This window comes from Triturus cristatus, chromosome 4_2 (genome assembly GCF_964204655.1).
Source record: "Triturus cristatus chromosome 4_2, aTriCri1.1, whole genome shotgun sequence".
Taxonomy (NCBI): domain Eukaryota; kingdom Metazoa; phylum Chordata; class Amphibia; order Caudata; family Salamandridae; genus Triturus; species Triturus cristatus.
In genome coordinates, this window is record NC_140586.1 from 326585800 (window position 1) to 326600470 (window position 14671).

The window sequence follows — 14671 nt, forward strand, 5'->3', positions numbered from 1 at the left end:
GACGTAGTCGTGCTTCCTGCGGAAGTCCCACCTTTGGGGCGCCATCTTCGGGTTCTTTTTTCCTCTCGTTTTCTTTCTTTTTTTTTTTAACCCTAGGCGAATGATTACATTATATGTCCACTTTTCTGTAGTATTTCATTCCTTCTGTTCTTCTTTGTTTTCCCCCCTCTTCCTCCAGCCTCATCTTCCTGGCGGAGGTGGGTGGGTTCGCTAGTGAATCCAGTAAGATCTTCAAGCTGCAAAACTACACCGACAGGTAAGAAACTATTCGTTTTGCAGCGTGAATCTTTCTGGATTCACTATGCTGTGCATAGACTTTGTAGCGGTTTGTTATCTTTGTGGCGGCTGGGTGGTAGATGAGCATTGGTCGTTGAATATGTGTTGAAGCACCTTCTGTCCTACTTGTGCTTCCTTGTTCATCTGTATGTCCACGCAGTAGTGCTTGGTGAACGTGTGCACTGAAGCCCATGTTGCCGCCAGGCATATGTCCTGAATGGGCGTGTTTGCCAGAAAGGCAATGGTTGCCCCCTTCTTCCTTGTGGAGTGAGCTTGAGGCCCCTCCGTTAGCTCCTGTCCTGCCTGTTTGTGGCAAAACTGTATAGTCAGTGCAATCCATCTAGCAATGGTGCCCTTTGTCACTGGTCTACCCATGAAACTCGTTGCAAAGGACACAAAGAGCTGCTTAGTTTTTCTGTGCTCCTTGGTCCTCTCAATGTAGTGCATCACCGCTCTTCTAGCGTCTAGAGTGTGTAGAGCCTTTTCTGCGTTCGAAGTTGGGTTTTGAAATAAACTCGGTATCTGAATACTCTTGTTCATATGGAACGCCGACACGACTTTAGGCATGAAGTGCGGGTCCGTTCTCAGGACAACCCTATCCTTGTGTATCTGTATGCAGGGCTCTTGTAGCGTTAGTGCTTGCAGCTCGCTCACCCTGCGTAGCGAGGTTATGGCTACCAGAAATGCCGTTTTCATAGTCAACATTTGCATTGATGCCTTGTGGATGGGTTCAAACGGTGCCTTCATAAGCTCTGTTAGGACCACGTTGAGGTTCCATGCCGGCGGCGGCAACCTCTTAGGTGGCGCGATTCTTTTTGCTCCTTCCATGAATCTCTTTACTACCTGCGACGTAAAGAAACTTCCACCTTTCTCCCCTCTTGTGTAGGCTACTATCGCCGCTAGGTGTACCCTTAGGGAGGTCGAGCATAGGTTACTTTTCAGAAGGTGCGTGAGGTATCTCAGCACTGTTGAGTCCTTTGTCATTTTATTTTGCAGCCCATTTTTCCTGCACCATATTGTAAATCTTTTCCATTTCGCACTATAGCATTTGCATGTAGTTGGTCTCCTTGCCTCTCGCAGCACTCGCATAGTGCTTGGAGGCAATCTAAGGTCCGCAAACTGTAAGTCTTCAGGAGCCATACCGCCAGGCTGAGGCTCTCTGGTTCTGGATGTAGAACCTCTCTGTTCTGCATGGAGAGTAGGTCCTTTCTTCTCGTGAATCTGTGGGGATTGCCTTGAGCCATTTCTAGAATTTGGGAGAACCAAGTCTGCCTTGCCCACTGTGGTGCCACCAGGATCAGTGTCATGTTGCTGGTTCTGCACTTGTCGAGCACCCTGTGTAACAGTGGTATCGGCGGAAAAGCGTAGGCAAATGTCCTTGACCAGCCTATCCATAGGGCATTCCCTTGGGATTGCTGATCTGGTTGCCTGGCGCGAAGCTTTGGCATTTTGCATTCTGGCGTGTTGCAAACAGGTCTATTGTGGGAGTTCCCCCATTTCTGGAAAAGCTTCTGCATTTCGTGCCCATTGAGCTCCCACTCGTGTGAAGCCGAGGTCTGCCTGCTTAGCCAGTCTGCCTAAACATTGTCCTTCCCTGGTAGGTGAATTGCCAGCAGGTCTATCTTGAGAGGTATGGCCCATCTCCAAATCTCCTGTGCCAGAGTGGAAAGGGGGAACGACTGTGTCCCACCCTGTTTGTGGATATAAAACATGGTTGTGGTGTTGTCCGTTTGAATCAACACTCTCTGGTTGTACAGGTGCTTCTGGAATGCCTTCAGGGCTAGCAGGACAGTCTTCAATTCCAGGTAATTGATATGTCTGAGCCCACAGACCCCTCACTCTGAGTTTGTCCATGTGTGCTCCCCATCCCCCTTAAGATGCGTCTGTGGTGATGGTCACAGTTGAGTTTGGTGGTGCCAGGCTTTTTCCTGTAGTTATGTTGTCCCTGTTCCACCAAGTTATCTCTTCCTGCACTGCGTGCGTAACAACCACTAGATCTTCCCAACTTCCGCTTGCTTGTGACCATTGCTGTTGTAGCCATTCTTGGAATGGTCTCATGTGAAGTTGTACATTTGGGACCAGGTGGATACATGACGCCATCATCCCCATGATCTTGCTCACTGTTAGAACTCGCCTCTTCTGGTAGAGGCACGTCTCCTTCAGTAGGGCTGCTGCTCTCCTGTCGCTGGGCACGACCGTTCTGTTTATGGTGTTGATCTTTGCTCCCAGGAAAATCTTCACCTGTTCTGGCTTCATTGAGGACTTCCCCCAGTGTATCGAGAACCCCAGGTTCGTCAGTGTCTTTGTCACCCGTGCTGCGTGTTTCTCGCACTTCTCGTGGGTGTTTGCTTTGATCAGCCAGTCGTCTAGGTAAGGGTACACATGAATCCCCTTCCTTCGTAGGTATGCTGCGACTGCCGACAGGCCTTTCGTGAATACCCTTGGTGCTGATTTCAGGCCGAAGGCCAGGGTCGTGAATTGGTAATGATCCTGGTTGATGCTAAATCTTAAAAGACTTTTGTGCCTTCTGTTTATTGGGATGTGCAGGTAGGCATCTTTGAGATCCACGGTGGACATGAAGTCTCCGTGCCTTATTTGGGGCAGCACCTCCTGTAGTGATGTCATTTTGAACTTCTGTGTTCTGATGAATTTGTTTAGGTATCGCAGGTCCAGGATGGGTCTGAGGTTTCCGACTACTTTCGGTACCACGAAGTAGTTCGAGTAGACCCCTTTGTTCCTTTCCTTGTCAGGCACTGGCTCAATGGCTCTCTTTTCGAGCAGCTTCAGTGTTTCCTCTCTGAGTTGAGCAAGCTCTTGACCTGAGCGTTGCCTTCTTTTTGGTTTTCTGTTGGGAGGCGTTTCCTCCAAGTCCACGCAGTAACCGTGTTGCATGACGTTAAGTATCCACTTGTCTGTGGTTATACGTTGCCATTCCTGTAGGTAGAGTCCCAGTCTTCCGCCTACCGGTGTTGGATGCTCGTAGGCTATCGGGTCTCGTCCCCCCCCCTGTTGTTTTTGCATTGCGCCTCACCACTGGGGGTATGTTGGGGGTGAGCGTCCCCATGCGTGCCGAGTCACTTAGATGAGGGTTGGTCACCCCCTCGTCTCCTTTGGCCACGTCCGTTTCCCCTCCCGCGAAAGGACTGGCCCCGAGGCTGGTACTGCCAGTTTTGTTTTTGCTGACCTTGCTGGCTGTGACTGTCACCCTGCTGTCCTTGCTGGAACGTCTGGTGCGACGCTCCCTGCTGGTTACCTCCTCTACCGTAGGGTCTCCTAGTTGTAGTGCCTCTTCTCATCCCCCTGAACTGTAGGGCCCCCATGGACCTCGCCGTCTCGCTCTCTTTCTTCAGCTGGGTGAGCTTTTCGTCCACTGTTGCCCCGAATAGCGTTTCCCCGTTGAAAGGAGTGTTTAGTATGTTGCTCTGCACCTCCTGTTTGAATCCAGAGATTCTCAGCCAGGCCTGTCTTCGTTTGGTGATCCCTATGGCCATCAGTCTGCTTGAAGTTTCCGCCCCGTCCAATGCAGTCTTAATGCATGAGTTGGCTATATTTTTACCTTCTTCCACAAGGTGGGAGGCTCTTTGGCGGTACTCTTCAGGGAGATGTTTGACTAGTTCCCCCATCTCGTCCCAGTGTTGGTACTGGTGTCGATTGAGAAGCGCATTGGAGTTCGCCATGCTCCAGTGCATTGCGGCGTTCCTTTCGACCTTCCTCCCAGTGAGGTCCATCCTCCTGCTTTCCTTATCGGGGGGTGGTCCAGAGGTCGCTGGCACGTTGGCCCTTCTCCTGGCGGTGGAAGCGATGGAGTCGGCCGTGACCACTCCCTTGATGTAAGGCGGGTCCAAGGAGGAGTGCTTGTACTTCTTCTCCGTCCTGGGCGTGATGGACCAGCATGTTGCTGGTTCCTTAAAGGCCTCCTTCCCTTGGTTCATTACACTTTGGAGCATGGGAAGGAACTGGCTCCTCGTCTGAATGGGGAGCAGAGTCTCGAGAAGGAAATCAGCTTTCGGTTTCTCCTCGTCCAGTTTTACCCCAAAGGCTGCTGCAGCACTCCTCACGACCATATTGTACACCCCGATGTCGTCGGGCGGCGAAGGCCTTGAAGGATACGTGTCCACGGGCTCTTCGGGATTTTCGGCGTCGATGTCTTGCCATTCCAGCTCGTGAGTGGTTGATGGCGCCGAGCCGTAGAACGACTGCTGGTCGTCTTCCTCGTCTTCGCCTTCATAGTAGGGGCCTTCTTCCTCCTCCTCCTCAGGATCTCTCGGCAGCCCTTCGGCGTCGAATTCGTCCTGTTCCTCGATCTCGACGACGTCCGTCGACGGAGTCGTTGGAATTCTGAATGGTTTCATTTTGGCGTCGAACTCCTTCTTCCCCTGAAGGATGCTCTCCATCTCCGCCTCAAGCCTTCTCTTCTTTTTCTCCATCTCGGAGATGCTTTCGACGTCGACCGCAGGTCTTTTCGACGGAGCTTGCGTCGACGCCGGCTTGTCTTTCTGCGTCAAACGCCCCGTTTCGTGGGCTATCTTCGACGAACTCTGCCTTTCGGCGTCTTTCGGCACCAGGGAGTCCTTTTGCAGGATCCGCTCGGACTTTTGTCCATGGATCCACCCTTGGTCGTCGAAATTTTCGGCGACGGTGCTCCTTTTGAGGACTTTGACTCGGATTTTCGAGAGTCACTCTCAGATTTTCGAGGCCCTTTCGGGGGTTTTGAACTCGACGATTCTCTTACCTCGTCAGGCGTTTTCTTGTCGGTCTCTACGACCGTGAAGCTTTCAGGTCCCTCGGCGATGTTGTCCTCATCGTCGGTGGAGAGGCCCAGATCGTAAAGCGACGGGGCCTTACCCTTGCCTTCCATGCTGAAGATGGCTCTTCTCTGGCGTTCTCTCACCCGGAGCGTCTTCGGCGCGAAAGCTGAACAGGCGTTGCAGTCCTTGCTCGGGTGGTTGATGGGTAGGCAAAGGTTGCAGACCGGATGCTGGTCCTTCTGCGCGAACTTGTGGTGGCAGTTAGGGCAGAATTTGAATGGTGTCTTGTCCATTGCGCTCAGAGCCTCTGAGTGCGCATTTTCCAAGGGCATCGAAGAAAATTTGTGAAAACTCTTCCTTCTTCGCGTCCCGGATGCAAGTTATTTCTCTCTGTGTAATCAGTAGTTCTTTCCTCGACGAAACTCGCGTTTTCTCCTTCTTCCTTCGATTGAAATCCTGGAGCTTCTCGATGACGATCCAGACCCAACGGAGGAAAAAAAAATCTGAAGATGGCGCCCCAAAGGTGGGACTTCCGCAGGAAGCACGACGACGTCACGAGAGGTGCACCAAATGGTGGGACGTCGACGCCCACCTGGGCTACAAAAAAACTAAAAAAAACAAAGGAAAGACTACGAATCCGGACCCAACCACCAGATCGCGGAATAATGCACAGCATAGTGAATCCAGAAAGATTCACGCTGCAAAACTTACAGTATCTGCCAGTGGATTCCTCACTGACACACACACACACACCAACCCCGGTGGCCTGCTTGTTTATACCAAAAAATTATTAACATGTATTTTATGTAATTTGTTATTGGAATTATTGGTATAATGTGATACTGGTCACTAGGAAATGTCTATATTTTAGAATTTGCAGTTTTAGTTGGTTTTGTATACTGTGTATACTTGTGGAAATGTCGGTTTACCCGTTCGCCTTGAAGGCACGGAAACAATGGGTGGAACGGACGTCGGCAAGCGGGAGAGGTCATCTTATGGCTCTGACGACATCACGCCGAGTTGCGTGCGGAGCAGTGCCATTGTGACATCCTAGTTGATGTGGGAGCGCTGTGGGGAAACGTTTACATGGAATGCTGCGCATGGGGTAATTCAAAAGGTGAGGAATCCACAGACAGATGTATCCATCAGTAATAACTTTTTATACAAACAATTGGTCCGAATTCAGTCGGAGTGTGTACAATAAAAAACGTTTAACATTACCCTTTGATAAGCTTGATTGCTAAACCACACCACACTATTGTGTACTTTAGCCTCTGCTAAACCTCTGGTGATCCATTGGACTCTGCGCACACTATATCTTACTTTCGTGTGGTATATACAGAGCCAACTTCCTACAATTTAATTTTGAATGTTACATATTCCTCCAAATGAATTATTGATTTAATGTTATGTATGTCTGTTTTTAATATGTGTTGTCAATCAGTACATGCCTTTCATTGAGGAAATTACCAATTTGCATAGTGTACAGTGTGTCCTATATTACAATTCCAAATATGAATCAAAATTAAAACTCCATTAAATCGAACACACTGCCAACAAATTTAGTCATCATCCGATTGCCGAAACAGCCAGCCAGCCATTCATAGGAAACATCAACCTAATACTTAATGACTTGCAGAAGAGAGGTGGCACATTTTGTAAAAGTGGGAAACTCCAACCTTAAACTGTCATTCGGAAACACCAAGTAAATATTTTTATGATCTTCAGAGTTGAAGGAGCATGGTCAGGCAACAGCAGTCATGCATTATGCAGAGACTTTGCAACAAATCTTTGCACATACCCTTTCATGAATCAGTAATTTGTTTTAGAAGACATGGGCTATCCTGAACCTCAGAAGGAATTCACTTCGATTCATTTGCATTTAATGCTGCTGGGTGTGTATTGGGCATGCATGTACATAAATAAAAAACATTTACTCAAATATAACATTAACAAAATGTAACTGGTATCATTATCCTACTTTAACAAGGATGCAAAAGTTCTTACCGAAATGGACTGGAAGTTGGGGTAGTACTTCGCCCACCAATAGGTGGGGTTCCAGGCTTGGCGTGATCCATGCTGCTTCCATACGGTTTTAGATCCATATCGGTCATCTGGGGAAAGATAAAAACTGCCTGAAACTGACTGCTGACCAGCATAAATGCATGCTTCAGTTAAATATAAAGACTAAATAACACTATTTTCTGAAGAACTCTATCACTGCCCAAAAGAGGAAGGGTGCAGGCTGAATTTGAGCCCTGCAATGCAGCATTCATAACGAGGCATGACTGCCCCTGAGAGACAACCAGATACTACATTGTGAACAACATAATAAGGTCCGAATAAGGAAAAGCATTGCCAGAACTATCAAACAACTTGAAGAAGATTCAAAGCAGAAGCTGAAACAAAAACTAGCATATTACCCAATTGCCTTTACAGTACAGAAACAAAGCCTGAAACTGTAGTAAGTAGTAAATATAATTTATTGTTTGGTTAATAAAAATCTTGACAATTTTCACAAACATAAAACAGCAAAATTCATGAAAAGTTGAAGAGCATATCTTAAAAATACAGTAAGTAGATGCAGCAGGGTTGGTAAATAACAAGTTACTTACCTGTGGTAACAATATATCTGTAAAGGAATATGCTACTTACCAGTATGCATCTGTTCTTGGCATGTAGAGCTGCAGATCTACACACTTGCATAGATCGCCATCTGGTGTTGGGCCCGGATGTTTGCAGTTTGTTTTTCCTCTTGGAAAGTCTTTGGAAGTCACGAGGTCGGTGACTCCTCCCTTGGTTCGTATTGCGCATGGGCTTCGGCTCCATCCTCAGATTGTTTTTCGCCAACAGAGAGAGATGGAGCGTAGTAATAATAGTGAAGAAACCCATGTGTGTTGTATCTAAATAAGATAGACTGGAACAGATACAGGTAGCCGGGGAGGCGGGTGGGCGTGTGTAGATCTGTAGCTCTACATGCCAATAACAGATGCATACTGGTAAGTAGCATATTCCGTTCGAGGCATATGAGCTGCAGATTACACACTTTTGCATAGACTATATAGCAGTTCCCAACCCTAGCGGCGACCACCGGTATCGGTTGCAGTGGTTTGAAATAGTGTTTTTAGTGCAGCCTGGCCCACACTAAGTTGTTGCTTGGTTTGAACATCTACACAGTAATGTTTAGTGAAAGTGTGCGGTGTTGACCATGTAGCTGCTTTGCAGATATCATCTAATGGGATGTTCCCTAGAAAAGCCATAGAAGCCCCTATCTTTCGTGCAGAGTGGGCTTTAGGGGGAAAAGATAGCGTTCGTTTTGCCTTGTGGTAGCAAATCTGTATGCATTTTACAATCCACCTTGATATCCCTGATTTTGAGATGGGGTTGCCTTTATGTGGTGGAGAGAAAGAGACAAACAGTTGTTTGGTGTTCCTGAAAGGTTGTGTTCTCTGGATATAGTAAAGTAAGGCCCTTTTGACATCTAGCGTGTGTAGAGCCCTTTATGCAACAGTTTGAGGTTGCGAGAAAAAAAACGGTAATTCTACCAATTGGTTTAGATGGAAGGGGGAAATGACTTTGGGTAGGAATTTTGGGTTGGTACGGAGGACAACCTTGTTCTGGTGCATTTGGAGAAAAGGTTCTTGTATAGTAAGTGCTTGTATCTCACTGACCCTTCTACGGGAAGTGATTGCTACAAGAAAGGCTGTTTTCCATGTGAGAAATTACAGTTCACATTTATGCAAAAGTTCGAAAGGCGGTCCCATTAGCCTTGTGAGAACTATATTTAAGTTCCACACAGGTGAGGGTGGTACTCTGGGGGGAATTATTCGTTTGAGGCCTTCCATGAAGGCTTTAATGGCAGGCACTCTGAAAAGTGATAGGCGCTGTCTGTTTTGTAGGTAAGCGGCAATTGCTGCGAGGTGTAGCCGAATGCATGTATATGCTAGGTTACACCTTTGTAGATGGATTAAGCATATGATGTGCTGTATAGATAAGTCTAGAGGGTTGATTGTGTTGTTATGGAAATTAACAACAAATCTTTTCCACTTTGCAGCGTAGCAGGCTCTAGTGGTAGGGCGTCTAGCTTCTCTGATGACGTTCATACAGTCACGGGGAAGGTTAAGGTATCCGAGTTCTAGGATCTCAGGAGCCAGATCACAAGGTTGAGCTGAGCTGGGTCCGGGTGTCTGATCTCTCCATGGTTCTGGGTTAGGAGGCATGGTGAGAGGTGTAACTTTTGGTGTGGCACTACCGAGAGTTCCAGGAGCGTGGTGTACCACGGTTGTCTGGCCCATGTTGGAGCTACTATAATCAGTGTGAGGGAGTGCTGTTGTAGCTTTCGCACCACTAATGGAATTAGTGGGAGAGGTGGAAAGGCGTACGCAAATTTGCCTGACCAGTTCATCCATATCGCATTGCCTTTGGAAAATGGGTGTGGGTATCTGGCGGCGAAGCTTGGGCATTTTTTGTTTTCGTGGGTGGCGAATAGGTCTATCTGTGGATGCCCCCACATCTGAAAGAACGGGTGAAGAACCTGCGGGTGAAGTTCCCATTCGTGGATCTGTTGCATTTGTCTGCTGAGCAGATCTGCTATGGTGTTTTGGACTCCTGGGACATGTTGGCCTAGGAGAAAGATTTTGTGTGGAATTGCCCTTCTCCATATGCTCTGTGCTAGTTGAGAGAGCTGTGGAGTGTGTGTGCCGCCTTGTTTTTGAATGTAGGACATGGCCGTCATGTTGTCTGTGCGAATAAGGACTGCCTTGCCTAAAATCTGTGTCTGAAAGGATTTTAGGGCTAGAAAGATTGCCAGTAACTCCAGATGGTTGATGTGGAGTAACTTTTATTGCGGCATCCATGTGCCCTGCACTGTGAGGTGTAATAGATGAGCTCCCCAGCCGGAGAGCGATGCGTCGGTTAGGATTATTTGTGGAACCGGGTCCAGGAACGGTCGACCTCTGGAAAGATTTGTGGTGTTCCACCACTGCAGAGAGCGATGGGTGCGACCATCTACCAACACCAGATCTGTCAGTTGCCCCTGGGCCTGGTTCCATTGGCACGCTAAGCACTCTTGGAGTGGACGCATCTGGAGTCTTGCATGAGGCACTATGAAAATGCAAGAGGCCATCATCCCTATTAGTTGCATAAACACTCTTGCTGGGAGAGAGTGTTGAGGTATGAATCTTTGACGCAAAGCCTGAATGCATGGAATCCTGGCAGGATTGGGGTAGGCTATGGCTTTTGAGGTGTCTATGGTGGCACCGAGGTATTGCTTTGTGTGGGATGGTATTAGCTGGGACTTTTGGTGGTTCACCGTGAAACCTAGCTGGTGAAGTAGTTGGATTGTAGTGGCGGTGTGATGTACACATTGGTTGTGGGACGTGGCTTATCAGCCAGTCGTCCAAATATGGGAAGACGTGAATGTGCTGTCTTCTGAGGTGTGCAGCCACTATCGCTAGGCACTTGGTGAATACCCTTGGTGCTGTTGTGACCCCGAATGGGAGCACCTTGAACTGGTAGTGTTGCCCGTCCACTACAAATCTGAGGTACTTTCTGTGAGCATGGTGTACCGGAATGTGAAAGTATGCGTCTTTCAAGTCCAGTGTGGTGAGAAAGTCGTTCTGGGAGAGGAGCGGAAGTACCTGCTGAAGTGTTACCATGTGAAAATGGTCCGAATGTATGCATGTGTTTAGAGGCCAGAGATCTAAAATAGGTCGTAGAGTCTCGTCTCTTTTTGGTATCAGAAAATATAGGGAGTAGACCCCTAAATATTGCGGATTGGTGGGGACTTGTTCTTTGGCATGTTTTTGTAGGAGGGAGATTACCTCCTGTTTTAGTAACGTGGAATGTTCTTGTGACATTGGGCGTTGCCTGGGTGGAATGTTTGGGGGGGTAGATGTCAATTCTAGGCAGTACCCTGAACGAATAATTCGGGTCACTCATCTGTCTGAGGTGATGGTCTCCCAGACGTGAAGGAAATGTTGTAGCCTGCCCCCGACCGGAGTGGGATGGTCTGGAGGGAGCAGGGGGAAGTCATTGGGTAGGCGGTGTGGCAGAGCGGGCGGTATTTGTTTTGCCTCTGCCTTTATTGTTATTGCCCCTATAGCCACCTCTTTGATAACCCCTTGTGAAGGTGGATTGAGCAGGGGATTTGTAGGAAGTGGGCGCGCTATCTGAGGAGTAGCCTCTGGCCGTACCCGAAAGGAAGAGCGACGAAAGGAGCGCCTAGGAGGGTGTGACTGCAGCATGCTCTGAGCTATGTGAGATAACTGTGGAGAGTGTGTTCCTCCCTGCTTCTGTATGAAGTACATGGCAGTCATGTTGTCCGTCCGGATCAACACGACTGTTGCACAAGTGGACTTTGAATGCCTTCATTGCTAAGAAGATCGCCATTAGTTCCAGAAGGTTGATGTGCATCCCCCTCTGCTGTGTTGTCCATAGTCCCTGCACTGTGTAACTGAGTACATGAGCTCCCCATCCCTGGAGAGACGCGTCCGCTGTCAGTACTATTTGTGGTACAGGCTCTTGGAACGGTCGGCCCTTGGCAAGGTTTTGTGGATTCCACCAATGCAGAGAGTTGTATGCCCGACCGCTGACCAACACTAGGTCTTTCAACTGTCCTTGAGCCTGATTCCACTGACGTGGTAAGCACTCCTGAAGCGGGCGCATATGTAATCTTGCGTGCGGGACTATGAAGATGCATGAAGCCATCATGCCTATCAACTGCATAAACACTTGGGCCGGTAGGGAGTGTTGAGGTTGGAACTTTTTTTTATTAGCAACTGTATGCTGTGGATCCTCATGGAATTGGGTTGTGCCGTGGTCGCCAGAGTGTCTATGGTCGCGCCTAGGTACTGCCGTACGTGGGCAGGTTGAAGGTGGGACTTTGGATAATTTAGTGAGAATCCCAGGCTGTGAAGAAGGTGAATGGTGTAGGATACGTGGCTGGCACACTGCCGGGCGGACTTTGCCTGGATAAGCCAGTCGTCCAGATAAGGATAGACGTGTATGTGCTGTCTCCTTAAGTGTGCTGCCACAGTTGCTAGGCACTTGGTGAACACCCTTTGTGCCGTTGTTACTCCGAAAGGGAGGACCTTGAACTGGTAATGTTGATCTTGAAGAGTGAACCTGAGATATTTTCTGTGTGATGGGTGTATGGGTATATGGAAATACGCATCTTTTAGATCTAGTGTTGCGAGAAAGTCTCCCTGACTGAGCAACGGCAGCACCTGCTGCAGGGTGATCATGTGAAAATGCTCTGACAGAATGTAACGGTTCAGAGGTCTTAGGTCCAGTATGGGTCTGAGAGACCCGTCCTTTTTGGGGATCAGAAAATAAAGTGAGTACACCCCTGATCCTTGGTCTTGTACAGGCACTAGTTCTATGGCTCCTTTGTGGAGCATACTGGAGCACTTCCTGGTGCAATAAGTGCAAGTGCTCTGCGGACATAGGACGGTGTCTTGGAGGTATGTTTGGCGGAGTGGATGTGAGCTCTAGACAATAACCGTACTGGACAATTTCTCTCACCCACCTGTCTGTGGTGATTGATTTCCAGACCGGCAGGAACTGTTGGAGTCTCCCCCCGACAGGTGTTATGTGGTCGGGGGGCAGTGACAAGGTGTCACTGTTTGGTGGTGGCAGAGGACCTGGAGCTGTTGATTCCTCGGCCTCTACCCTTGACGTTGTTGCCACGGTATCCACCTCTGTAGTTTTTATTATAGTTGGTCTGCGTACCTTGTTTAGTGTACTGCGACTGCTGTGAGTTCTGACCTCTAGATGGTCCCCTGTTGGTAGAGCAACGAAAGGACCCACTCCTAAACTGCTGTGATTGCAGAGCCCCCATAGACTTTGCAGTCTCTGTATCTTTTTTGATTTTCTCTAGGGTGGTGTCAACCTCTGGGCCAAAGAGGGAGTGAGGGTTGACAGGTTGATAGTATCTCTGGTTTGAATCCGGAAATTCTTAACCAAGCATGTCGTCGTAACATGACGCTGGTGTTAATAGCCCTAGCTGCAGTGTCAGCTGCGTCAAGAGCGCACTTAATGGAAGCGTTGCTTATGAGCTTCCCTTCTCTAATCAGTGAATCTGCTCCTTCCTTATATTGATATGGGAGGTGCAGTAGCAGTGTCTCTAGGGTATCGTAATGCGCCCTGTCATACCTAGCAAGAAGTGCCTGAGTGTTGGCAATTCTCCAAATGTTAGCTGCCTGTGCAGCAACTCTCTTTCCAGATGTTTCTAAGACCTTAGACTCCTTGTCAGGGGGAGGAGCATCACCCGTTGTCTGTGAGTTGGCCCTCTTCCGAGCATTGGAAACCACCAACGAGTCCAAAGGCAGCTGGCCTCTTATGTAGGTAGGGTCCACAGGAGCTGGCCTATACTTTTTCTTAATCCTAGGGTTCAGTACTCTTGCCCTCGTGGGCTCCTTAAAAATTTCATTAGCCTGTTTTAGGACACCCTTGAGCATGGGCAGAGTTTTAACAGATCTTTCAGAGGTAGAGAAGGTATCCATCAGAAAATCATCCTCAATAGGATCAGTGTGGAGCTGTACATCATGGTTCTCAGCTGCTCTCTCAATTAATGCATTGAAGGCAGCAGCATCTTCAGTTGGAGATGTTTTCACCTCATATGCTTGTGTGTCTGGAGCAGTATGTGGGTCCCCCGCACCAATAGTGTCCACCCAAGATTGGTTTTGGTCGTCGGGGTCAGTGGTCAATGGATAAGTGCTATCATCAGCACCATAATCTCCTGCATCCACATCAGATTGTGTGGGTGAGAATGAGTGAGGCTGCTATCCGTAATCTTGAACATGTTCCAGAAGAACTGGTGATGTGGTTCTGTTTCTTTAATGGAATTCTGTATGGTTCCATAGGTTTCTCTGGCACTATCTTTCTTTTATGTAGTGAAAGTTTACCAGTCCCTGAAGAGATAAACTGCCTCGGCTCCTCATCCTCTTGAGGTACTTCAACAGTTGTTTGTCCCATTGACACCCCTGTTGGCGCTTCTACAGCGTTCTTCGTGTCGATACCTTTCTTCGGTGCGGGACCCTTCTGTGCGTCGAACATCCTTGGTCGCACCGCCGGTGGTAATCCGAACTTGATGTGCGTCGACACAGTCTGAACCGTGCAGGCCGTGTTCGGCTGCGGGGCTGTTGTCGCGGTGAGCAGCAAAGCCCGGTCTTGGATGCTTAATAACGACTCCGACACAGTCTTCTTTACGAAGGGGGACGGTGTCGTGGACTTGACATGGTCCTTCGAGACCTTCCTTGGTGTGGCATCGAGCCCCATACCAGACGGTTTCTCGGCACGAGGATTGGGAGGGTTTGGCTCTTGAGAGTTGCCCTTATTTCCCGTATCGACGATCCTCAGCGCCGATTTTTTCGGGTCGACCACCTTGACCGAGGTCATAGGTGCCGTCTTTTGTGTCTTCGGCTCAGACGGCTTCGAGGCCTTGTCGCCGCTGAGAGTCATTTTCTCTTTCGGTTTAGATTTCGGTGCCTGTGCCTTCAGTTTCTGTTTTCCTTGACCGGATGATGGCGCTTTCGAGACCGATGGCTCCGTAGGATAGTTCGAAGCCGGGCTTTGAAGCGGGGCTGTAGAACGAGAGGTAAGATCTCGGGTAAGGCCGTGTGGCGATCCCTCGACCTGAGCCTTAT

At 48.7% G+C, this 14671-nt stretch overlaps 1 protein-coding gene across 3 annotated transcripts in view; it reads right to left on the reverse strand.

Annotated features, from left to right (window-relative positions):
• PRRC2C (proline rich coiled-coil 2C) overlaps positions 1-14671 on the reverse strand; it is a 1321979-nt gene that overhangs the window by 89696 nt on the left and 1217612 nt on the right. For all 3 annotated transcript variants that reach the window (XM_085601696.1, XM_085601697.1, XM_085601695.1), the window contains exon 32: positions 7032-7138. In XM_085601696.1, the coding sequence (XP_085457822.1) occupies positions 7032-7138 (107 nt within the window). The remainder of the gene's footprint in view (positions 1-7031; positions 7139-14671) is intronic.